The sequence below is a fragment of the Haplochromis burtoni genome, unplaced genomic scaffold (genome assembly GCF_018398535.1).
Source record: "Haplochromis burtoni strain Fernald_Lab_line unplaced genomic scaffold, NCSU_Asbu1 Contig_497, whole genome shotgun sequence".
In the NCBI taxonomy this organism is placed as follows: Eukaryota; Metazoa; Chordata; class Actinopteri; order Cichliformes; family Cichlidae; genus Haplochromis; species Haplochromis burtoni.
This window is the reverse complement of record NW_024582858.1, coordinates 235,215-259,798: the sequence shown is the minus strand read 5'-3', so window position 1 is coordinate 259,798 and position 24,584 is coordinate 235,215. Positions and strand designations below refer to the sequence as shown.

The 24,584-nt window shown below is 41.3% G+C and overlaps 1 protein-coding gene across 8 annotated transcripts in view; it reads right to left on the bottom strand.

Annotated features, from left to right (window-relative positions):
* Nucleotides 1-853: 853 nt before the first annotated feature.
* Nucleotides 854-24,584, bottom strand: part of myh14 (myosin, heavy chain 14, non-muscle) — a 31,551-nt gene continuing 7,820 nt past the window's right edge. Inside the window, exons 5-46 of one of the 8 annotated variants that reach the window (XM_014341454.2) lie at nt 23,809-23,836; nt 22,813-22,927; nt 21,865-21,912; nt 21,526-21,537; nt 20,368-20,460; nt 20,205-20,268; nt 19,903-20,001; nt 19,666-19,809; nt 19,356-19,570; nt 19,111-19,263; nt 18,636-18,809; nt 18,217-18,390; nt 17,981-18,095; nt 17,622-17,690; nt 16,272-16,477; nt 16,066-16,187; nt 15,844-15,913; nt 15,594-15,754; nt 14,618-14,726; nt 14,340-14,471; nt 14,018-14,224; nt 13,778-13,915; nt 13,395-13,518; nt 12,184-12,355; nt 11,886-12,098; nt 11,660-11,804; nt 11,368-11,574; nt 11,151-11,255; nt 10,794-10,946; nt 10,379-10,627; nt 10,178-10,291; nt 9,996-10,094; nt 9,696-9,908; nt 9,438-9,599; nt 9,227-9,355; nt 9,029-9,117; nt 8,815-8,938; nt 8,532-8,740; nt 6,942-7,050; nt 6,249-6,421; nt 6,047-6,070; nt 854-5,664 (exon numbers count right to left, since the gene is read on the bottom strand). In XM_014341454.2, the coding sequence (XP_014196940.1) occupies nt 5,475-5,664; nt 6,047-6,070; nt 6,249-6,421; nt 6,942-7,050; nt 8,532-8,740; nt 8,815-8,938; nt 9,029-9,117; nt 9,227-9,355; nt 9,438-9,599; nt 9,696-9,908; nt 9,996-10,094; nt 10,178-10,291; nt 10,379-10,627; nt 10,794-10,946; nt 11,151-11,255; nt 11,368-11,574; nt 11,660-11,804; nt 11,886-12,098; nt 12,184-12,355; nt 13,395-13,518; nt 13,778-13,915; nt 14,018-14,224; nt 14,340-14,471; nt 14,618-14,726; nt 15,594-15,754; nt 15,844-15,913; nt 16,066-16,187; nt 16,272-16,477; nt 17,622-17,690; nt 17,981-18,095; nt 18,217-18,390; nt 18,636-18,809; nt 19,111-19,263; nt 19,356-19,570; nt 19,666-19,809; nt 19,903-20,001; nt 20,205-20,268; nt 20,368-20,460; nt 21,526-21,537; nt 21,865-21,912; nt 22,813-22,927; nt 23,809-23,836 (5,651 nt within the window). In that variant the 3' untranslated portion in view covers nt 854-5,474. Of the gene's footprint in view, nt 5,665-6,042; nt 6,071-6,248; nt 6,422-6,941; nt 7,051-8,531; nt 8,741-8,814; nt 8,939-9,028; nt 9,118-9,226; nt 9,356-9,437; nt 9,600-9,695; nt 9,909-9,995; nt 10,095-10,177; nt 10,292-10,378; nt 10,628-10,793; nt 10,947-11,150; nt 11,256-11,367; nt 11,575-11,659; nt 11,805-11,885; nt 12,099-12,183; nt 12,356-13,394; nt 13,519-13,777; nt 13,916-14,017; nt 14,225-14,339; nt 14,472-14,617; nt 14,727-15,593; nt 15,755-15,843; nt 15,914-16,065; nt 16,188-16,271; nt 16,478-17,621; nt 17,691-17,980; nt 18,096-18,216; nt 18,391-18,635; nt 18,810-19,110; nt 19,264-19,355; nt 19,571-19,665; nt 19,810-19,902; nt 20,002-20,204; nt 20,269-20,367; nt 20,461-21,525; nt 21,538-21,864; nt 21,913-22,812; nt 22,928-23,808; nt 23,837-24,584 lie in introns of all 8 variants that reach the window. The other 7 variants (XM_005946628.3, XM_005946622.3, XM_014341458.2 and 4 more) reach the window with 7 other exon arrangements.

Sequence of the window (24,584 nt, the reverse complement as noted above, 5' to 3'; positions counted from 1 at the left end):
GATATTTTGGTCATATTACACAGCCCTAATCCTTTGTATTTTTATTCATTTTTTTTTAAACTTAGACATAAACGACAGCAACAAAAAAGAAACTTTTTAAAATGTCTTTTTGTTCCTGGAGTACATGTGTATACTGTATCATAAGAGGACAGACATGGATGTAAACCACACCTTAACTGTTTGGCTGAGGCAAAAACAACCACAAGGCTGTGATTCTAACTTAAACGTACTCTGGATATTATTAAATGTGAACATATCGTTAATCATTACATTTTTTATTTGTCAGGTGTCATGTTTAAAGAAAACACTTGGAGCCACTTGATTGAATGTATATACAAATTTACATGACAGCAAACTGATTTCAAGGAAATAAAAATGCTCAAATTTGAAAGTTTGTGCATTATTTTGTGTATGTATTAGCTGTTTAGTTGTTTTATGATGAGATTGGATGCTGTCATTATATTTTGAGGAGAATAAACGATTGTTTAACATTAATTTTACCAATGTTTTTGTGTACTAAGCACAGATTAATTTAAAAAGTTTTAATTTATGAATTTTTGAGCAAATGGTATATTAGTTTGTAATTGTATAGAAATGTATGGTTAAGGATATAAAGAACTACATTTCATGAGTTACAGTGAAAAGAGGTGTCTGTAAATGGTAATATTATTTTCCATTTTATAACTGAAGCAAATGTCCATAAATACTACAGAGAGTATACTGTAAATCTACTGAATTTTCCATTTGATCATTTATGGAAAGGTTCTTCAACTTCTGTAAAAAAAAACAAAAAAAAACCCCAGAAAATGTACTGGCAGAAAATTACCAGGACATTTTCCGTTTTTCTATGGAATTCTTTTTTTTTTTTTTACAGTATGGGTTATGTTTAACATGTAAGAGTGTCAGTCTGTGCACTGATTACAGTGAGGAGTATGAAATGTTACCCATTATCCAAATAAAATGGACACAAAGTAATAATAATAACCAACGACATATATTAAAGTTAACCCCGGTCAGATGTTTTATTATTACAGCATAATTTAAAAAAGAGGCTAAAACAATAAAACACATTTTCAAAATGGTTCCACAGTCGCCATAAACAAACACAGACAGAGAAAAGTAAAATAACACTTTTGAGAAGCACCGGCCTTGTCTCTTGCTACAGGTAAACAGAGCTCTTTTGCCCTCGATCCAGCGGTTTAATCCGTTTGTCTTCAGATTTTGGTCTATTTGATACACATTGTTTAATAAGAGTTATTGAGTAGTTCAGAGAGACCACGTCAGCTCATTTGGCTTGATGCTATGTCGGCCTTTTTTTGTGACAAACCGCGTGACAAAGCAGACAGAACGTACTGACAGTGTCTGGTTGTTTTACACTATAAAGTGCAGCATTTACACAAAAAAACTAAAAGAAACATAAAAGTTCAATCAAAACCCTTTGGATATTACTAAAACAAAAGAGTAACACATACAGAAAATAAAAATTAAAACCCTTTAGTTGGGTGTTAAATATATGTCGTCAGTAGTCTTTCTTGAGTCACATATTTTTTCTGTCACTAACTGTGAATCATGGCATGGCAAAAAATATGGATGCATGTGGGATGACTGCAGATTAATAAAATTGTTTTTATCAGTTCATCAGAGGCATGTTAACTTAAACAGTGATGACAACCCTGATTACCGAAAACTACTGTAGTGGTCACGTGTGTAATCAATGATAAACTCCACCAGGATTATTGATTCTTTTCCGTATAGTGTAGATAATATAGGACTATTTAGAACAGTGGTCCCCAATCCCCGGACCGGTACTGGTCCATGAGTCGTTTAATACCAGGCCGCGAGTTGAGGCCCGGGTATGACATGTATGGTTTTCAGGGTTTTTGTCGTTAACTCGGTTTCCCTGGGTCTTTTCCCGTGTTGTAGTTGTGTGTATTATTTTGAAAGAAATATTTACGTGTTACCATAGCGACCAGAGGGCATTAAGCATCAGAGAGGTGGATGTTACTCTCAATGTTGTTCAGGAGGAAACACAATTACAAAGTGAATTCGTGTTTATTATTATATTTAAAAAATACCACACTTTTTGACTTGGTCGTATCATTTTATTTTGTTGTATTTATCTGCGCAACACCTTAATGGCCGGTCCGTGAAAATATTGTCGGACATTAACCAGTCCGTGGTTCAAAAAAGGTTGGGGACCGCTGATTTAGAATAATAAACACATTCAGAATCAGAACCTTACCTGTACCTTATGTACATTCTGTGGTATTCATTTCACTTCACTTCATTTCTCTCATCCTGTATTTTATGTATATAACATTTAGATTGGTTATTTATGGTTGGTTTACACAGCTTTGTGTATGTTCGTGTATGTATGTGTATGCATGTGTACATGTATATATATGCGTGTGTGTGTGTGTGTGTGTATTGTGTTTTTTACATGTTGTTGTGATTTACATGGCTGTGCTTGAGAGCCATCATCTACCAGAACCAAATTCCTTGTATGTGCATATACATGGCCAATAAACGCGATTCTGATTCTGACATTCAGAGCAACATTTATGGTTTCAGCTACATGATCCGAAGCTTTCATTAGTTCAGATTTTCCAGTTAAAGCATCAGTGACATTCGTTGTATTTGTGCCATTTGGGAAATTGGCTTTCATTAGATGATCTGTGGCTTTCACAGGTCTGTACATTTAATGCAAAACTACACCCAGCAGCTAGTTAGCTTAGCATAAAGGCAGAAACCCTAAAAACAACTGAATTCACCTATCCTATCAGCACATAAGGTTTGTAGATTATTGAGTAATATCCAGTTTGTTAGGTGGAAAATTAAAGAATTATATTACTACATTACTGGATTACTGGAGGAGAGTTCAACATAGGCAGGCTTTCTTTACGTTAGGCCCCCGTCACACAGGCATAGTGACCGGCAGTCGTCAGTAGCTTACATGGAAGGCGCAGACTTGTTTTCAACATTCCCAATTTACTTGCTAAGCAGCACTAAGAGTCTTCCATACAAACTGACCATGACCATAGCTGGCATGGAAGTGCAACCTGCTAGCCACCAAAGAAATCACAACAAGGTTTTTGCTGCAGCACTCGCCTGATGACAGCCAGCAACCTCCAGCAACCACTTGCCAGTTGAGTGGGGTTATACAGATTTTTCCCTAGCAACTGGAGGTTGCCAGCTGATTTCTAGTATGTATGACTGAGGCTTTAGCTGACTTGACAAAAGCTAAAGCCCAAGTCAGAGGTGTTTTATATCTCATTTAACTCTCCTTCCAAAGAACTGATCTCGAACCTAGCCAGGTAAAAAGACAGCCCTTTTAAAATTTTAATTCTAAAATTAGACTCAACCAAATTTGGTAATTTAATAATTAAAAAATAGTTGTACACATAACCTGCAGGTGAAATTGCCACTTTTTTCTTTTTGTAGCTCAGCTTCTTCTGCAGATATGAATGTCAGGTTTCACAGTGAGGCCAGACTATATGTTCCCCAGTTCCTATTTGCTAAGTTAACTGGCTGCAGCTTTAAAATGCAGGTAAAAAAGAGACTGATACTAACATTAAGCAAGAAAGAAAATTTCCCAAAAGGTTGAACTGCTTCTTTAGACAGCATCTGCCAATTTGTTAAGACCCCCCCAGTGCAGCAGAAGGTCATAAACTAAACTATATAAAAGCTATAAAAAAGGCCATCTTTTAAAAATAGAAGATATGACAATGGAGACGGTCTGAAGAAAAAACTTTAAAAGTGGGCTTCACAGCAGGGTTATCAGAGCAGGTGTAAGATAATGTCATCTTGAGTTGACAGGGTAAAAAAAAGAAAAGCAACTTCTTTTTCTATTTGCCATTTACTCCATAAAAGTTCACTCCTCATTGTTTCCACTGTCTTTTTTTTTTTTTAAATCTAACACTACTAGTCCATGAAAATGCTTTGAGCCTAACGCTCAGTTATATTCTAATCTTCTACACAGGACCCGCGAGCAGAGGCAGAGTTTATTCTACTCAAGACATGTTAGAAAACCCAACCAGCCTCTACTCCCGTCATCTATTCTATTCTACAGCTACTCTACGGTAACTACAAATTTAAGTCCCTTTTCTCATCCGTACGCCCACCGTTTGGTTAAACAGAAAAGCTTTGTTTGATTAATAATTTACACAGTAAACCAGTAAAATCAACCTTACAGTGTACAAGATGCTTGTCAAAATAAAATGTAACGCCTTTATCGTTCTAAAACAAGAAAATAAGACCCATTCTAACCATTTGTTCTGCTTTGGATAAAAATATGAATGAATACAGTCCTCCACAAGTCATTTCCAGTTATGTTGCCATTGAAGAGAATCCATAAATGTGTACTTCTTCTTCTTTCCCCTTTTCCTTTTTCTTTTTAAAACCAGCAATAATGTTAACCAGAGAGGTCTTCCATGCAAATTCACATCTGCAACCCGATGCTGAGATGCTGACAGAAACAAGTCTTAGCTGTCCTTTAAAGTAACCTGGTTCAGAGCCAGCATGAAGAGGAATTTTCAGACTAACATGCCCCCCCCCCCACACACACACACACAAGACAGAAAACAAGCAGTGATCAATAACTTAAGTTGGTATTTGATATAAATTATACAAATTCAAAATTTCTGATGCAATATGTTAAGACTTTAAGATAAAGAAACTATCTAATACTATCTACTGCGTGGTCTAACAACGTACTGTTTCTAATCTATAGAAAAGAGTTTATCGTCTAAAGCAGCGAGTCTGTCTGCATGTCGGCTGCTTTCAGCTCTTTGTGTCACTGTAATTGTGACAGGTGATATGAAAACGATGTAATGCATCCCGGTTTCTTATTATTATCTGTTAGGCCAACTTAGAAAATGTGCAGCACTGTGTTTAGATGACAATTTTCTTTCTTTTTGCCAAATTCTTCCAAGTTTAAAAAGTTAACTCACACTCATATCGAAGGCGAATTCTCCGCTCCATGTGTGTACTTGACTGCTCGTGTAACATGAATACAGATTGTCATCTTCCAGCAGCCCTGATCTGTGTATTCAATCCACATCAAATGTTTGTAAATAAATCCAAATGTAAAAGTTTTTTACTGCTTAGTGAGCAGATGTAGTTTAGTTTATGAGAAGTGCATTACAGAGGTGGTAATGTAGAAACTTCAAGTCTTTGTTGTTTTATAAAATAAAATCAATTCCAGTTGACGCTTTGTAAAATTTCTTTTTTTTTAAAACACATTTTCTGTACTTGTTGAGAAAAAAATGAGGCAAAATCTTAAAGAGCATCGCTATATCAGGGAGGATGCTTTACAACTAACTGCCTGATATTTATCCTACATGGCATTTAATTTAAAACTAGTGTAGCTATGTGCTGTGTGCCTGCCTCTGCATCACCGCGAGCAGTCGAGGCTCTGAGGCTGATGCTTGTGTGTGCGTGTGCGTTGTTTGTGTAGCTAAGCAGATGTGTGCCTGTCACTCTGCGTTGTTGACACTGTAGGGAGGCGGAGGGTCCAGGCTGTGTTCTGAGGACGGAGTCGGGGTCCCTGGGACCCCAGAGGAGGGGGTGGGTGAGGCAGGAGGCTCTTCTGAATCGGAGTTCTCTAATGAAAGGTCATCAACCAATGCTCTGCGTCCACGCATCGACAGAGGCAGCGCAGCACGTCTGGACAAAAAGGAAGCGGGAGTTAAAAAATGTGTTTTTATTATTATTCAGTTACTTAACTGTTTAGTTTATGAGATTCCAAAAAACAGGGCTCAGAATTAACGTTTAACATTTTCAGGTTAACTGTTTCCACTCTTTCTAAAAAATGACTAAGAATATTCAAACTTTCCATCCAAATTTCACCAAGAAAGCTATTTTTTCCCCCTAAACAGAGAACTGTGTAAATATGCTAGAGACAAAAATATAAGCAAACTACTCAACTTTGTGTTTGTGTATGGAAAGCTGCAGGCTTTTCATACACAAACACAAAGACAAACACACAAGACAACAGACAAACAAATGAGAACAAGAAATAATAATAATAAAAAAAACAATGACCTACATATCTGGTCTCCATTCGGGGAAGCTGAGTGTCGCAGACAGATGGGTAATGTGTCAGTGTTACGTGGACAAAAATGGACGCAACAAAAGAGCAAAGCAAAAAAAAAAAAACGATGAGAAATTAATGGGGTGTTAACAAAATCAACAGTAAGTGAAGCCACAGATAAATACATGAACCAACACACTCACACACACACACTTACCTGAGCTGGTTGCGGAGGGAGGATATCTCGCGGTTCATGGTCTGGCTGCTGTCAGTGAGTTCCTCCAGCTCCCTCTGCAGCTTCCTCTTCTGGGCACTGGAGCGAGAGTTCTCCTCCTCCACCTCCTCCAGCTGCCTCTTCAGCTGCTTCAGTCGGACCATCGACTTATCCAGCTGCAGGAGAAGAGCAGGGAGGAGGAAGAGGAGGGAAAGGACAGAGCGCAGCAGAGAGGTCGAGTTGACAAGAGATTGCAGGAAAAGAGAGACCAAGAAGAAGGAGCAGGGACAGATATTTAAATGGAGAGATTAGTGTGAGGACAGGAGGACCGATGGGGATCAGGAGTCAGATTAAACCTGGCAGATTATTGCAGATGATGCTTTGGGAGGAGAGTCAGTGTCTCTGCTGTGACTGAGGGATTTATATTTTGTGGTGGAACATGTTCTAACTTCACGATGAACACACAGATGCCAATGCAGGATTAGGATTAGTCTGGACTGAGCTGGATAAATCACTCATTTTAGGATGATTTTTCAACACACTGCCCTCGGACACAATTAAAGCAGCAAGCTTAGCTGACCTGATACCCATTAAATGATTATTTAATGCCCTGTTGTTGACAATGCTATTCTGAGCATACTTAGATAAATGTGACTGACCTGCACGGTGCAGTCAGGGTAATCTTAATTTTCTCACCTGCTCTCTGTACTGGTCTGCATGCCTCCTCTCATCTTCTGCCTGCATCATCACCTCCTTCAGTTTCTTTTCCGTCTTCCGCATCAGTTTGTTGGCAATTGCTCGCTCCCTGAGGGACAAACAGGGTTGTTACAATCAATGATGACTTTTTTTCCCTCGGATGTTTAGTGATTCTAAATCTGTCCGGCAGTAATTGCTTGGCCTATAACACTGAAAACCCTCATACGCCCCATGCCATGTATTTACAATCACGGCACAGTTCGCATGTGTCGTTTTGTTAATAAATGTTGTAAATGTAACCTATTATCATAGGCCACTTTATTAGGTACAATTATTGAACTGCTCCTTTAGACATACACCTACTCAGCCAATCACATGGCAGCAACTGCTAAAGACCAAACTGAAATTTAGAATGGGGAAGAAAGGTGATTTAAGTGTACCAATCTCTTGATGCCTGCTTCCAGCAGGACAACTGGATACTTTCACATTCACATTCATAATTTGATTCAAGTAATCTCAAATAGGTTTTTTGAGATCATTATTCTCAAATGGCCTCCTCAGTCACCAGATCCCAGTCCAGCAGACCAGCTTTTGGATTTCGTAGAAAGGGGAATTCACATCATGGATGTGCAGTCGACAAATCTGCAGCAACTGTGTGATGCTGTCATGTCAACATGGAGCAAAATGTTTCCAGCACCTTGTTGAATCTTTGCCATGAAGAAGTAAGGCCAATCTGAATGAAATTAAGGCTGAGACCTGATACTAGCAAGGTGTCCAGTGACTGTATAGGTAGGTTTTCAAGCTCTGTTCTAATTAACACATTTATAAAGGGCCCAATTGGGGCAGGCATAGCTCAGTAGGTAGAGTGGTCGCCCCATGATTGGAAGGTCGGGGGATTTGAATCCACTGAACGGCTACCCCTAAGCAAAGGAGCAGCACACTGCTCCCTGGTGCGCCTGCTTAGTGGCTGCCCACTGCTTCACTGAGTGAATGGGTCAAATGCAGAGAGAGTAATTTACCCATGGGGATCAATAAAGTGTACATTATTATTATTATTAATATTCAATGTAACTAACAAATTTACTTTAAACTGATAAAGAAACTCTTAGTTTTATGTATGAAACAAGAAGCGGCCTACACCACTGAAAAATTAAACTAAGGCCTGAACCTATTCATGATTTAATACAAAGCTTCTTTCAGCATTTGGTTTTTCTAAAAGAGCCCATAAAGAGATGACTGTTCAGTGTCTCCAGTAAGTCTGTTTTCTTGTAAGTAGATTTTTCACCAACCAAAGTTAGAATCCAGTTCAATATAAATTATAGACGCTCCTTGTTAGCTAGTGGGGGCTAGCATTAGCTGACAACTACCTCTAGTCCAAACAAAAATTAAAAAAATAAAGTAAAGGACAAAATACTAAATTGTGGACTTCAAATGGTAGCTGCAAACCAAAGGGTGATTCCAAAGAGTCCTTGTCTATTTTTATGTACAGTTTGTGTTATAAAACAATTTAATTCCTGAATTCTTTTTAGCAGGTTACAGCTTTGTAAACTGGAAGATTTTTGTACTGATGCATGTGTCTGTTTCTCGTACTGTCTCTCTTGTTCCAGCTGCTCCTCCATCGTCTCAATTTTTGCCTCCAGGGCAGCGACACTCATCCTATGTTTGCCCCTTACTGCTCCCTCCATCTCCCCAAGCCGGGCCTTCAGCTCCTTGTTCTGCTTCTCCAGCTGCTCTCGAGCCGCCTCTGCTTTCTGGGCCAGAGTCCTCTCTCCCTGCAGCTGCACAGTCAGAGTCTCCACCTGCAGTTGAAATGTAGCTGTGATGAGTGTGTGCTTCAAAGTGTGTGACCGAGACACTTGTAGAGTGAACATACCTGTAGGGCTGTCTTCCGTAGTCTCTCTGTCAACAGTTCACTGTTAGTCTGCTCTTCTTCCAGCTCTTCTTCCAGCTGATTGACTCGTGCGTCCAACCTCCGCTTCTCTTCGCTCAGCACATTCCTGGACAAAGGCAATCTCAGTAACAACACCACAGGTGCACAAACCCCCCCTCAAATCAACAAAATGCATCAGAGGTAAAGTTAAACTCACTTTCCAGAACTGCTGCTGACCATCTCGTCTGCTATCTCGTCTCTCTCCTGCTGGGCCTGTCGCTTCTGCCTCTCTGATACAGCCAGCTCCTGCACAAAGACGTTCATGCAGACAGAAAAGATTGGTTAAAAACAAATGCAAGATATCTTAATATTTATATTGGATGGGGTTTTTTTGCACAGACATAGACATACACACCTCTGTAAGATGCAGGACCTCTGCTTCCAGTGTTTGGATTTTCTTTTCACTGTCTTTTGATTGGGAGATGACGTCATCTCGAGTCACCTTTGCCTCATCTAGCTCGCGCAGAACCTCCTTCATTTGACCCTGATAAGGATATTTTTAAATTAAGTACACTGACATTTACAGGAAACTGACTTTTTAAATAGGTGTGGGTACCCTGTTTTACCTGCAGCCTTCGAAGCTGCTTCATCGCCTCCTCTTTGCCACGGTTGGCTGTCTCCACCTGGGCCTCAGCTTCCTGCAGTTCTGCTTCCAGCTGCTTCTTGGATGACACAGACTGAGACCGCTGACTCCTCTCCTCCTCCAGCTGGATCTCTAACTCCCTTGCCTGGGATCAAAAGAAGAACATAAACAATCTGATTAACTTGGACAAAAAGTACATACCAGAAACACCAGCACTTTCCTTTTTCATTCTCCATCCTACCTGTTTGCTCAGGGCCCTTCTCTTCTCCTCTCCCTTTTCCTCGTTGCTGCTGATCTCCCTTTCAAACTGAGCCTTAAGCGCCTGCAGGGTGACCTCCAGCCTCAGTCTTGAGTTCTCTGCCTCTGACAGCTCCTCCTCCAGCTCCTGCGTCTGAATGCGCAGGTTCTGTGCTTCTGTTTCCAAGGTCCTCCGTGTGCGCTCCAGCTCATGGACCTGACGCACAAGCATTTAAGAAATGGTGACTCACAGAGGACTGAGACAGAAATAATAAAAAAAGAGTCCCAAGGTGTACAGTCTTACATTTTTGCCCACATCGTCCTGCTGGTTCACCAGCTGCTCCATTTCTAGACGGAGCTGCTTGTTGGCTCTCTCTAGCTCTTCTTTTTGGTCCTGAGCCTCCTACGCACAGAAAGACAGACGATTTACCATCACAAACACAGATGTATGAAAAACATTTATGTGCCGTCTATCAAATAATTTACCTGCAGGGCTCGGGACAGTGCTAGACATCTTGTTTCCTTCTCTCTGCTGTCTGCTTCTGCTCTGTCCCTCTCTTCTGCAAGCCGAGCACTCACCGCCTTCTCCTCTGCCAGGCACTGGGGGGGTCAAGGAGGTAATGTTACTGCGCATAAAGACATTTGCAGCCTTTGTGCGTATGTGAGAAGCAGTGATATGTTTCTAACCTGGTCAAATTTCTTTTGCCTTTTTTCGAGGGCCGTGCAGTTCTGCCTCTCTCTCTGCAGGGCAATGGTCATGTCCTCTATTTCCTCCCTCAGTCGCTCCCTCTGCCTCTCCACTCTTTCTTTCTCCTCCTCCTTCTGTCGCTCTCTTTGAATGGCACTGTCCAGCTCTCTCTGGAGCTTCCTGCGTATCTCATCGCCAGCTTCCACGGCACTGTTCACCTCCTCTGACTGCTTACGTAGCTCTGTCAGCTGTAGAAGTAAAACAGACACAGGGTGCATACATAAGTCATAGATATAGACAGAAAACTTTACATTTAATACTGACTGTCTGAAGGAAAGCACTTCTGTGATTTTATGAAAAATGTTAACTGATATCTTTCTAAAGCAGCAGTTTCACTGCGGCCCTCAGACTTACCTGCTGGCTGTGAGTTTGGATCTGTCGGCTCAGCTCTTTGCCTCTTTCCTCCTCCTCCTCCAGTCGTTCCATCAGTCCATTCTTCTCCTCCTCCAGTGCTCGCACCCTTGAGGCAAGGGCCATCTTCTGGCGACTTTCGTCCTGTAGCAGTTCCTAAAAGAGAAGAGCAATGGTGCATATGAGGTTGTTTTTGAGTCATCAGTGGATCAAGTTCTTTTAATTTCCTACAGTCAGAGGATTTTCTTCTGGACTTTAAAGAAATAGTTACTTTTTCTTTTTTAAACATGAGGAGTCTGTAACAGTCAAAGGCTAATGTCCAAATCAAATGCAGCCTTGGTGTCTGTGTGCATTTGTTACCCTTGCATCATGCAGCTGGCTCTCCAGGCTGCTCATTTCTTTAGCGAGCCGAAGAGACTTGGAGTCAGAGGAGGACAGATTGCCGGAGAGGGACTCAATCTCACACTAAAAGAGACACATTTAGGTTAAATTCATTCAACAGAACAGAAACAGAATACTTCTTTACTGACACACCTTAAAACCACAAACCAGTAAACTGGTACCTATTCATTTGTACCTGCAGCTTGTGGATTCGCTCCTCCCTGTCCTCCCTCTCTCTGTCAGCCTGAGCCAGACGGGCGCTCAGTTCCTGTAGCTGGTTATCCGCCCTCTTACGACCCCTCTCGCTCTCTGAGCGACTCGCTTGGAGGCTTTTGAGCTCAGAGGTCAAATTCTGCCTCTCCTCCTCCAGCGCTGCCTTGGCTTTATCAAGGGACTGTCGTGCCTGAAGCAGAGCATGGGTGAGACACGGTGAGAGACTGCGCATGTCTCCATGCATGTGCATTTGAATTTTTCTGTGTTTCTCGTACTCTCTTGCTGTTGTCCAGCTGCTCCTGCAGGCTGTCTAAGGCAGCGCTGTGTTTGACTCTGACTTCTGAAAGCTGGATCTCGTGCCGGCGAGTCTCCTCTTCAACACATCGTTGGAGCTCACTTAACTCTGCTTCCCGTCGAGACCTGTGGAGTTATAAGAAGTGTGAGTTCTGGTCTGATAACAAAAACACTAAATGTAAACTTTGTTTTGTCCTCATCATCTACCTGAGCTCCTGTTGTGCAGCTGTGCTGTCCAGAGTGTCCTCTAGCTCAGTTCTCAAAGCCTCCAGCTCCTCACTCAGGTCTCGCCGTTGTTTCTCTGCTCTTTCCCGCATCCCTCGTTCATTCTCTACTTCCTCCTTCAGCTCTGACACTTGGGACAAGGCCTCCCTTAGAGACCTCTGAGCTTCAGCACGGCGTGCACCTTCTTCCTCCAACCTGAGAGATTCACAAAAAAACTTCAAAAATCCATTACAGGCTTATATTTTAGTTACTGCGTCTCTGATACTTTTCTGTGTCTCACCGGCCCTGCAGGGAGGTGATTTCTTTTTCCTTTTGAGCCAGACTGCCTCTCAGCTCAGAGGACAGCATTCCCAGGTCTGACAGCTGCTCCTGGGCCTCCATAGCTTCACTCTCCATCCTCCTCTTAAACTTCTCCTGTTCTAAGCGACCCTGCTCTTCACGCTTTAGGCGCTCTGCAAATAGCAATGGAGTAAGTTACAAATCACAGAATTTAAACAGTAAAGTTATTACAGTTGTAAATAAGCCTGCATTTCCCCATCTACCCACCAGATGTCACTAAACTCCTGTCATGCCACACCTACCTCAACTTGTTTCCACTTTCTTCATTAGTACCTGTACTTATATCTGTTCTCCAACAGTAAACTACCTTAAAACAGTTCTTGGCTGCCTTGTTCACCCTAAGTTTGAGTCATGCTCCTTGCTTTGACTGCAGAAACCCTGACACTGCAAAAAACAGACTCCTCCATTCAGTAAGGGTGCACAAAAATCAGAGTTTTGACTATTTTGTTAAATGTTCAGATATTTTTATAGAATTCTGGATTAGACAGTTAAACTTCAGACTGTGATTTAAACCATTCTGTTGGAGTTATTTTACTGTCAAGTAGCTGAATTTGGGCTTAAGAGAGAAAAGGATAGTGCATCTATAAGGTGCCTGAACAGAAGGAGGTATGTTTGTCAAAACAAACCAGTGAGTGACAGAAATAAATCATTACTTTCTGATTGTTGCACATCAGTTACACTGTACAGCACTAATAAATACAAAAACCCCTCCGCACTACCATCTGGGATGGTGTTGCATTCCTGTAACTGGGAAGCAGGCTGCACCTTCAGCAGACCTGACACGTGTAACTGCAGCTCTTGACAGACGAGTAGACTAATTCGTCAAATCTTTGAGATCAAACAGGAATTTTTTTTACCTGCCTGAAAGATTCTTGCAGGTGTAAAAGCTCTGGACATATTTACTTTCAAATAAGTCTTCCGCATGTTGTTTTCGATCTAAGTACAAATGGAGCTCTTGATTTTAAAGCTTCATGCAGCGACATATGATCTCTGTCTGTCTGTCTGTCTGTCTATCTATGGGCATGTGACGGGACTCGAGCGTCCATTCCTGCTGGGACACCTGCTTCTTGAATACATAAATGTCAACCTTAGTGTGATTACTTGTGTGGAAACAAATTTGTGTGAAGGTCAAAATTCGTTTAGCATAGTTACCCTCCAAGTCAGCGATGACAGCTTCCTGTTTGTTCTTGAGCTTGTTCAAACTTTTTGTCTTTTCCTCTTCTTCAGTGAGCTGGTCGGTGACCTCATTCAGACGCTCCTCCAGCTGTTTCTTTTCCTGCTCAGAGAGAAACGATGATGCGTGAAACATTTTTTTATTAGTAACTGTGCAGGAATAATTGCTTTCAAGTAGCAACCCTTCCTGACCCATTTTACCTCATTGCAATCCCAGTCTCATCATGTTGAATGAAGCCAACATAATGAAGAAAAATGTAAGTGTGCAACTGTAATTGTATTGCTGTAATGCTTGGGTTTGCTATTAAGGTTGTGAAACAACCTTTTTTTCATTGCTTGACAAAATTTAATGTGACGCTCACCTTGCCGAGTCGGTCTCTTTGCTCTACTGCAGTGACCAGGTCTGTCTCCAGACTCTTTACTTTGGTCTCCAGGGTAACCTTCTCCAGCAGGAGGCGTTGTCTGGCGCTTTCCTCCTCCTCTAACTGCTCCTCTAGGTCCTGACAAAACCAGAGAAAGCAATGTCAAGGTAAGCTTGTTTTAATGTCAATTTACAATCATTCTTACAAAGTTTTGACATAAAAAGACAGCAACTTTATAACCTGTATATTCTGCTGCATTTTCTTCTTCTCATTGGCCAGTTGCACACCCCTCTCCTCCTCTTCCTCCAGTCGAGTCTCCAGCTCGCCCAGAACCTCCTCCAGCTCCTGTTTCCGACTGGCTAACCTGGCCCTCATCTCCTCCGCCTCTGCAAACAGCTCTGCCTCTGCTTGCAGCTGGTCAGCCAGCACTGCCTTTTCCTCTATCAGCTACAATGTGACAGAAACGGAGGAGTGGTGATGAGTGAGGCCCCGACTGACAGTAAGACAGGCAAAGACAAAACTGTGGTGGATAGGAAGCACAATGAGGATGAGGTTTGTTTACCTGAACGTGCTTCCTGTCCAGCTCTGTGTAGTCCTGCTCCGCTCGGGTGAGTTGTTCTTTGGCTTTTTGTAGCGCTGCTTCCCGGGTTTGGATCTCCTCATCCTGTCGTGTCACCTGCAGCAAGGGCTTCACCTGTTTGGGTGAGATGAAAGGGGTAAATATAAAGAATATTCCCAACGTTACAAGGTTTTCTACTCTCACACTGCCTTGCCTTTAGTTGTATATTATGTTTAATGTGGGTTGCATTTCATGTCTATGTTGAGAAGTTTGCACAGCACCTTAGTAAATAGTCGCCACCACTGCCAGTTCCTGAGTTTGAGGTAAGCAGCACAGTTCCGCTGCATCACCCTCAGAGCACTAAGCTGCTGTTGCTTCTTCAAAAAGGCTCTGAAAGCAATAAAACAAACAAAATGCATCAATGAGACTCACATTTTTATTTAATATTGCACAGTGTCTAGAATTAGAGGTGTTAACACGTGCTGTATTCACCTGAAAAGGTGCTGCAATATTGAGTAATATCAGCAGGTGTTTGACAGGGTTAACAAACAACTTTCAAATTATTGGTAATGAGTTTTGGTCCATATAAATATGTTTTACCCTGTTCTCCAACACACCTTCCACATATTTACTTTGCTGTTTTAGGATATCACTAACATCGTGAAGTTTATTAATAAACGTCATTATTGGGGAGACTTTTTCGGGACATGGAAACTTTTAGACTAAAAATTAAGTCTTGTTATTCTTAATAAATCTTTAAACAATAGATTATGTAAAACAACTGAAACTTATTTTGTGTCTTAAATGTATGACAGAAATGTACCTGACACCAGATTAATCAAATGACGTATAACAATGAATAGACTTTTTTCCATTTAGTCACCAGTGTAAACATATAACCATAATGAATTATGTAATTCAGGCTTTGCCAAATACCTTTCAAAACTGTTGCAACACCTGAGTCACTGATAGGGGCTGACAAATTGTTAAATATTAATGCTCCTTTAAGAGTGAAATACAAAACTGCCAACCGCAAAGATACTAGCGCTGCAGAGAAACCTCACCCGTACTACATGTTTATCATCCTCCATCTCTTTTACCTCAGGTAGCAAAAAAGGCTGTTAAACTGACCAATAACTAAAGTAACATGAATTTCATCTTATTCTTCCATTTATATTTTATATTGAATTTATATATAAAAGACATTAAAAACTAATGAGATGCCTATAATAGTTCTCTATTAGTAATTAGTCTTACTTGCGTGAGAGAAAGCCTCTGGCAGCGCTCTGGAAGCGTATGATGGTATCAGTTATCTTTAGGTCTCTTTCTTCTTCCAGGTGAGCTAGGACTCCAGCTCTGAAGAAGACTTTACTCTGACCCACCCTGAACAGGTTTTTATCCAGCTCTAAAGCACTGATCTAGAAGAGCAGCAGGGGAGTTGGTCAAGCTTCTATCTGAACAACTGTATGTAATGCTGTGAAGTTTTAGCTGCTTGAAAGTTACATACCATGAGTTCTGATGCCTGTTTGCCATCCATGAAGGTGCGAGGAATGGCATTAGGGGTTAGGATCTCATATCTGGAAGACAAATGATAAATGTGCGATTGAGTGAATGATACGATGAGCAGAAAGGTCTACTGGCAGGGGCCATAAAAGATTCTTAAAGTGGCATGAAGTGTGTGCGTGTAGTTCACACTTCACGAATCAAAAAGACCATCACAAATACGCACCTCTGTCTGAACTCCTGGAACGGGATGCGGTTAGGGAATCCTTGTCTGCATATACGGATGCCCTCCAAAACACCATTACATCTCAGCTGGTCTAAAACCAGGTGAGGGGAAAGCTTACCGGGCTGAAGAAAAGTAAATGGGTAAAGAGTCAGCAGAAAGAAGGCTATTATTTCTTCTCACTAGTTCATCCTGACCGCCTGCCTCACCCTCTTCTCGTGGTTGGGGATAATGCAGCGGAGGAAGTTAGGGTTGGTGTTCCTCAGTGTGGCCATCAGCTTGGTAAGAGACTCCTTGTAAAGCTGCCCAACAGTCCTAAACATTCCTTTCTTCGTCTTCAGTCCTGCTGCTCCAAATGTGACCGGCGCGCTGCTCTCTCCTGACGACACCTGGTCCAGACCCACAATCCTGTCCACTAGAAGGAAACAGAGCACAGGGTCTCACTTTTGGCAGAAATGATCAATTAGCTGAAGTTAAAAATAAATAAATAAAAAAGCATGATTTGGCATTTAATGAGTGAGTGAACAGGTTAATGCTATTACACAATAGCAACAACACCTGGTTTCATATCTCCCATCAAGCTCTGGACAGAAATAATATATGAGATGGATTTCGGCCATCATTAGTTTTTAAAACTAGAACCATAGCATCTATTTCCACAGCCAGTACACACACACACACACACACACACACACACACACACACACACACACACACACACACACACACACACACACTTAATACAGTGCATGAGTTTCACAGGTAATGTTTTTCAAGCTCAACCTGTCAACTTTGGACATGTCTGCACAGGCAAAGCTGCAGATCTGCCTGAAAAGACTGATGGTTTATTTTGTTAAGTGTATGAAGCTAATTTCATACACAGGAGTAAAAAGTAGAAAGAACAGAGAGGCCAGTATCACCACTCAGATCAATATGCTCCAGTTCATCAGATGTGATCTAAACTAAAAAAACACACTGATCACTGATGACTAAAGCTAAAGGTCTACACTGGTTAAACCATGCTACGCTATTTACATGTCAATACTCTAAAGCAACATGTTGCGTCTCTAAAGCTGATTCAGGATCACATTTCTGCACGCAAGCACGCTTTCATTTTTTTTGTTTAGAGACCATGCACGTTAATTAACATGACTATAAATGTGTCCGGGCCAACCAATTACTCATTTTAAATTATTGAATTGAATTCAATAGAGCTCTTCTAGTTACAGGCAGACACTCTAAGGTGATCCTGAATGTGGCTTTTGTGACAAATGAAGTGAAACTTCTACAGACAAGAATCACTACGAGAATTACTATCAGTGAAGAAATGTGTCACCACAGAGTTACGGCACTTTTACTGAAGGCCAAAAACGTGGTAAAAGAGAAATTAGAGAGCAACACAACAGCACAGAGACAACATGATACAACACAACACTACCACAAAAACATCAACTAAAAAGAGGGGAAATGGCAGAAAAAGCAATAAAGACAACAAAAACTGGGCAGCCAGCAAACAACAGTGGCCGGAGGGAGGATTGTAAGGAGGTACAAAAACCTACTGTCTGCGCCATTAGTCTGCAGTGTGGCATAGGAGTCAAAGAAGTACACACGAGGAAGAGTTTGAATGTCTGATCGGGAAGCATCAGGAGACCACAGGGAGCAAGATCATAGGAAAGGATAGGAGCCCAAAAGGGATAAAGAGCAGGCAAAAGAGGAGAAGACAAGAAGGAGACAGAACAGAAGAAAGCGAGAAAGAAACGGCATGTAAGAGAGGAGAGAAATGTAGTAACGTTAATACATTTTTGCACCAGAATAGCTTAAATATTTATAACTGGCACAGTTGCAAAAAATGCTGAAGTTTTCAATACAAAATCTGTAAAGGCAGCATTTAGAAAGTGTGTGAAACAGAAAGTCTCACCCTCTTTCCAAAGCTCTGAGACAAAATGATCAGACGACTGGTGGAGAAGAGACGCCACATTGTCGTTCAGGGGATCCATGTTCTTCACTAACCAATCATTTGCCTTGTAGTCCACCTGTGGAAGGAGAGGTCACATGGTAGAAATCAAAGCTGAGACAGATCATCACTGAAAGTCAAAACGTGGGTTGCCTAAATTTGAAAGGAAAAAATAAAGAAAAACAAAAGTCAAGGGATACCTTTCCAGCGTAGTGAATAATGGAGAAGTCAGCTTCCCCACGTGGCTGCTTTGATTTGAAGAATTTTGGATGGCTGCCTTGCTCAGCAGACAGCTTCTCCACAAATGAGCGATCTGTGGCCCGAGGGAACCAGCACTCTTCATCAAGAAGGGCCAGAACACCAGGTGCGTTGGCCTGACATGAATAGAGGGGAAATTATTAGCAAAATGTGGACTTCCTCATTCAAAATGACAAAATATTAAAGAATTATTTGATGCTGTTTGCTTGTATTAGTTAATCAGTGGGCTCGTTCACAATATGCACTTTATTTAACTATAAATAAACAATCTGTTGTCCCATCTGTATGGAAAGCACATATCAGTTATCAGCATCTAGTCTCATCTCATGAAAAGTAAAAATGTGTTTTAGTATGCATGTACTGGTCTCTCGATGAGGTCAATGCAGGGCTGTAAGTCCAGGCCAAAGTCAATAAAGTTCCACTCGATGCCCTCTCGCTGGTACTCCTCCTGCTCCAGGATGAACATGGTGTGGTTGAAGAGCTGCTGCAGCTTCTCGTTGGTGTAGTTGATGCACAGCTGCTCAAAGGAGTTGAGCTGCATAGGATCGGTTTAGAAAAGCAAACAAAGATAGAAAAATTCATGTTATGTACACTGAAAAAGTACAGGTACATTGTTGGATTTGTAAAGACATAAAACTGTATATAATTCACACCACTGCACATCTGTAATGCTGTTTTATTCTCCACAAAAAATACAAATATAATGCTAGAAATATCCCTTAATGTTACATGTTTCACTTAATTACAGACAATTTATTATATTTTGAGAACAAAGTCATCCTCTGTGCTAGATTGGGTTAAACTTCTCACTATACTGCATCATCACATGAACACACCTGGAAGATCTCAAATCCAGCGATATCAAGGATGCCTATGAAGGAGGCTCCCTGTCTCTGTCTGCGATCCAGAGCTCTGTTGATCCTGTGGACCAGCCATCTGAACAGACGCTCGTATGTTGCCTTTGCCAGGGCCTCCACAGCAAAGTCAGCCTAGGAGAAAATGTATGTATAGTCACACTCCACAGGGACAAATGTTTGTTTATGTATGAGCATGTGTGCCTTTTTTGCATATAAGATCTTACTTGTTCTTTAGTCTGGGCTTTCTGCACATACTCTCGGCCTACTTTGATCCTTGGGGTGAGGATGGCCCGAGTGAACTCCAGCACATTGATGCCCAGCAGATGGCAGAGTTTCTGAGCAGCTGTGTTATCAGGCATGGACGCCTGGTCATGGTTCTTCTCCTTCATGAAGGATATATTCCCGAACTGGAGCACAGCAGAGATCACCTTCAGCATGGCTGCAGAGAAGTAAGACAGGGAGGAGGAAGGTGATTCATAGCAAGGATTGAAGACACAAAATACCCAATTTTTTTTCCCGCCTCTGTTCTCTTACACATCGACTCCTCGGGGTTGAAGCCCATAATAGCCATGGAGTCCATAGTCTGGGTGAAATTCTCTGAATCGCTCTGACCAGGAACAGGTATCGAGCCTCCACTGAGAAAGCGATACTGATCAGCAGTTCCTAAGAGCAAGTCCGCTAAAGACATAAAATACAGCAAGTTTTAGACACAGTTTACTAGTCGGTTTTGCAAAAATAGCATATATGTTTTATAATGACACTTGTATTCACCTCGAGTTTCCTCTGACGCTCCACATAACAACTGGTAAAAGATGTGGAAAGTCCTCTCATCCTTGGCCTGACGGGTGGCCCGAGACTTTTCAAGGAGGTCTGAATTTATATAGTTATGGATATGTGCAACCATTTTAAAGTTGTTTCTAGTATGGTACACAGGTAAACCCTTAAATGCTTTCCAAATGAACACGGACAAGCAAGCATTCAAGTAAAAATTCAGAAAGACCGTCTGCCTTCTCACTCCCCTTTGCTGTAAAGGCAGGAGGAAGTGCAGTTTCACAAAGTAAGCAGAAAGATACAGGTTTCAATGTTGGCACCAACAATGTATCCCGCCACGTCAAAATTGATACGAATGAATTTACCCTGAAAAAGCAGGAGAGGTGGCTCATGTTTCAGTTCATTTCTTTTTATACTGACGGCAGAACTTTATCTATCCGATTAATGAATCTAGTCAACTCTTACAAATCTAGAGGAGTTATCGTTCTTGACAGTCTTTGCGTTGCCGAAGGCCTCCAGTATAGGGTTGGCCTGCAGCAGCTGTCTCTCCAGCTCACCCTGTGAAACAGAGGAGACGTCTGATCAGACAAAACTACAGACATGACAGCTTCACAGAAAGACTTCTATGGTGGCCTCTGGACTAAAATGCACACGTTAACACTGCTCTGCTGAGAGGAACTAACGATCTGTTATGTAAAATACAAAAAAATACATGACTCAGTCTTGAAGAGCAGTGACACATACTGATGCATTTTAGGGCCCAATATAGCATCCAACACACTCCCCATTCCCCGTCACAAGAACAAATGATTCTCAACATAATTTAAATGCTTGTCTCTCATTAGCAATCCGTGATAAGGGGATCAATTATGTTGCACATTTGCTTTTCATATGTTTAATAACTTCCTTTTTGAAACCTTTTTATTGATTTTTAAAATCAATAAAGGGCTACTATCGACTTGGTTGAGAAGCACTGTTACACAGCGAGATGTGAAGCTACATATTGGCTGATTCAAGCTCGCTGCAATGCATTATTGCAGTTGTCGCACTGCCGATGCAGCAGCTGACGATGCAGCAGCAGCCAGCAATGAGCATCAAAGGAGGTAGTTACAGGAGATGGTTTTATGGCAAAAACTATCAAAGAATGCCAGTCAGTCAACACAAAAGGCAGACGCACACAGAGAGAGCAAGAGGCCAGCCCTTTGATAGCGACAAAACACAGAGCAAACAATGTGTGCACTGCACACATTAACAAAGCCATATAGTTGAGTATGTACACTTCAAACGCTGTACACACAAACAGCTGCAACAACACACCCGCTCCCACATCATTCAATTGCATCATGTTCAGTTTGTGTTATTAAAACCACATCTACAGCAGAAACACTTTGCAACCACCTGCCCGCTGAGTATAACAGTAGAGACTGAACTAACTACCAGAACTAAAGACCCACAAGACCACGGGTTATTCAGATGAAAGTCAGAAAGAAGGAAGATATGATTCTCACTATGAAGCAAGACAATCATATCAGGTCCTGTAAATATTCTACAGGAAGAGTTTCACTTTTAAAAAAGGACTCCCCATAAATAAAAACCCAAGTTTTCTAAATATTTCATACTCACATATTGCATACTCTGGTGAATTGTGTGTGGAAAAAAATGAAGTTTTAAGGGGGAGGAGATTGGGTGGATGGACAAACATGTGGATTGGATAAACAAACAAACAATAAAAAGACAAATAAGACAAATAAGACAACAATCATAACAACAAACAAAAGAACAGAAACAGTCTAAATCGAATATACTGTCTAGGGCTTCACTGTTAATGAGCAACAATATTAACAATGACAGTTCAATGGTTTAAGGTTACTATGCTTTGAGTTAGTTGGAGTTCATTAGGCAGAAATCAGGGCAGGAGAAAAGCAAAAGTAAGGACAGGGCAGCAAGACAGAGTTAACTCACCCTGTTCACTATAGTGCTGCCTCTTGTTAAGGACCTAGAGCCGTCCATCTGAACATGCAGGCAAGAGAGAAGGACAGTGCAGACGAAAGAAAATGAAGGAAAAACCAGTGCAGGAAGGAAGGTAAGAAATAATGCTCAGAATGATTCAAAGAGGAAGCCCACTCCGAGCTAAGATACAATAAACTTAACTGCACCTACAGAAAACCTGGTATGTCTTATCATATCAATTAACAGGGAAGAAGAAGATAAAGAAAGAAAAAAAAGAAAAGAAGAAGAAGAAGGAGAAGAAGAAGAGTGCTAGCTCATGAAGTTGGATGTCAACAATGCAGGAGCTAACATATGGTTTTATAAGGAAGGAAGCTGACTCGACATGATTGTTAGACACACAATGCATTTTGGAGAGTAACACTCAATATAAACACAACAGTTTAATTTACAGCTAAGCTCCACAGCCTCCCTTTAATAATCACTTAAAACACTGCAGTACATGAGTCACAGAAAGTAAGACAATCTTTTCAAGCTGTTTCCAATTAGTTTTTAGTCTTTCTACACTAACAGCCCCTGTTTTTAGACCCAAAGTTAATTGTAAGACATCAAGAGTAGCGTCAGTCTTTCTTTACATATACACCAGCTGGGCAGCATTTCACGCTTAAAACATGCAATACTCTTCCTAGATTGGTGATTTAGTGGTCGAAGACTGCCTAATACGTAAACAGCAATGTCAACCTGAAATAGTTGTAACTGGGTTCATTTAAACTGTACAGTATTTAGAGTGCAGACTGCAGTTAATGGTTTCTCACATCAATCCTTAGTTATTTCTTCACCCATTCTATCCTTCCTGTCATTCCCCTCCTGTTTTATTCCCAAGTTTCTATAAAGCCTTTCTGTATGTGATGTGTTCTCCAAGCTGCTCTTCTTCTGTTCTGTTGCACCTCTGCTGTAACATACCTGCACAGCTTCCTTTTTTCTACCCAGAGTGCCACCTTTATGGGAGGAGGCAACATGAGCCAGATACTGGATGACTTTCTTAGTGTTCTCCGTTTTCCCAGCTCCGGACTCTCCTCTGAAACACAAACACAAAACTATGTAAGGAACACAGCTAATTCCCCTGTTGGCCTAAATGTTCGGTCTTCAACATATGGTCTCAATCATGAATTGGTATATATAATTTTTACAGAGAGAGAATCCACATGAACAAGTGGCCAAACGCACACTCGTCACAATAATAAACATTAGAGCCCATGCAGTGCATTCAAAGACCACAGGTCTAAACAGAAGGCAGGTGTGAAGGATATAGGCTATGCTAGTGTTGTTGCTTTTGGAAAATAATGGAGGAGAAAGGAACAAAAATAGCAGCTGTAAAAGATCTGAAAGAATCAGCCGAATTGTTCCACACACACACTTTGAGACTGACTCGAGATGAGCCTGATTTGGGAGCCTTGACAATGACAGGAAGAGTCTGGCAGGAAGAAGAGCAGGATGGTAGGATCAGAGGCAAGCAAGCAGGTAGGGTGCACACAGACAGGAGGCTGGCTATATTCACAATATGGTACTGAAGTCTTAGTCGATTTTCTGTGTTATTTTTCGCTCAATTATAGAAACTGTGTACGTAGCTACATGGAAGAATTACTAAGATGCAAATTTACTCAGCTGAGATTTTTGTTTTTTTCTTGGAAAAAATATAAAATCCCAGATAAAATCTGAAATTATCACATTTTCCTCTTCTGATCTATATAAAAGGACCAGAGTGTTTTGATTTGCACCACATTTAGCTACAAATATAAACACATGAGTGCATGCAGGCCTCAATGCATACTAATTAAAGCAAATGCACACCAAATATACAAATGCAGAAGGACTCCAGCAAACACTAGAAAAATTCTCCTCCCAAATGACAAAGCATGTACACAGAGACACACTGATGTCTTGCTGCAGGCTACTCACGTGCAGAGGATTGACTGATCTTCTCTGTCTGTGGGAGAGAAAACACGTCACAAGGTCATGGGGGCGACATAAAACGCCAACCGTTCAACAACAAGTTTGGCTAAAATGAATAAAAATGAATTACATAAATGACATATGATTCCTTGAAATAACACACTGTAGATTGCTCCATGGAAGTGAAGAGGCTTTCTAAGGCATTAGCTGGCTCATGTTATATTAAACCTCCACCCCCACAAACTGGGCATGAAGTGCTGTGGAAATCCATGCAGCCAAATAAATAAATATTCTGTGTATTTGAGCCCTTTTTCTCTGCATGTCAGTCACTTCTTTTCAATAAGAGCTGTAAAGCAAAGCTGGTCACCAGCTGAACTGGTCTCTCCAGGCTGCCAAACCACTCAACACTGGTAGTCAATGGGTGGACACTGTTTGCAACATTGCTTGCAGTTGCTTTCAAGATTCCCACGCGCTCAGCCTGGAGGAATTCATACTGGTCATACAGGTTGAATCACCTCGGTAACACACCTACCCTTAAAGAGGTGTGAGGTAGTAATTTCGACTAAAGAGTCTCATCTGCCCTGTTCTGTTATCTCAGGTAGTCACTCAAAGGCAGAGACATTGCTCAACCGACCCTTTCTGTCTCATTTAATAAACTCTACATGAAAGGCGGGGAGGGCATGAAAAGTATCTGTCAGTAATTGCTATTACATGTAAAGTTATGCGGTTAACCACAACGAATACACAGTTATATCACTGGATTGACTGTTCGTTAAAAGGAG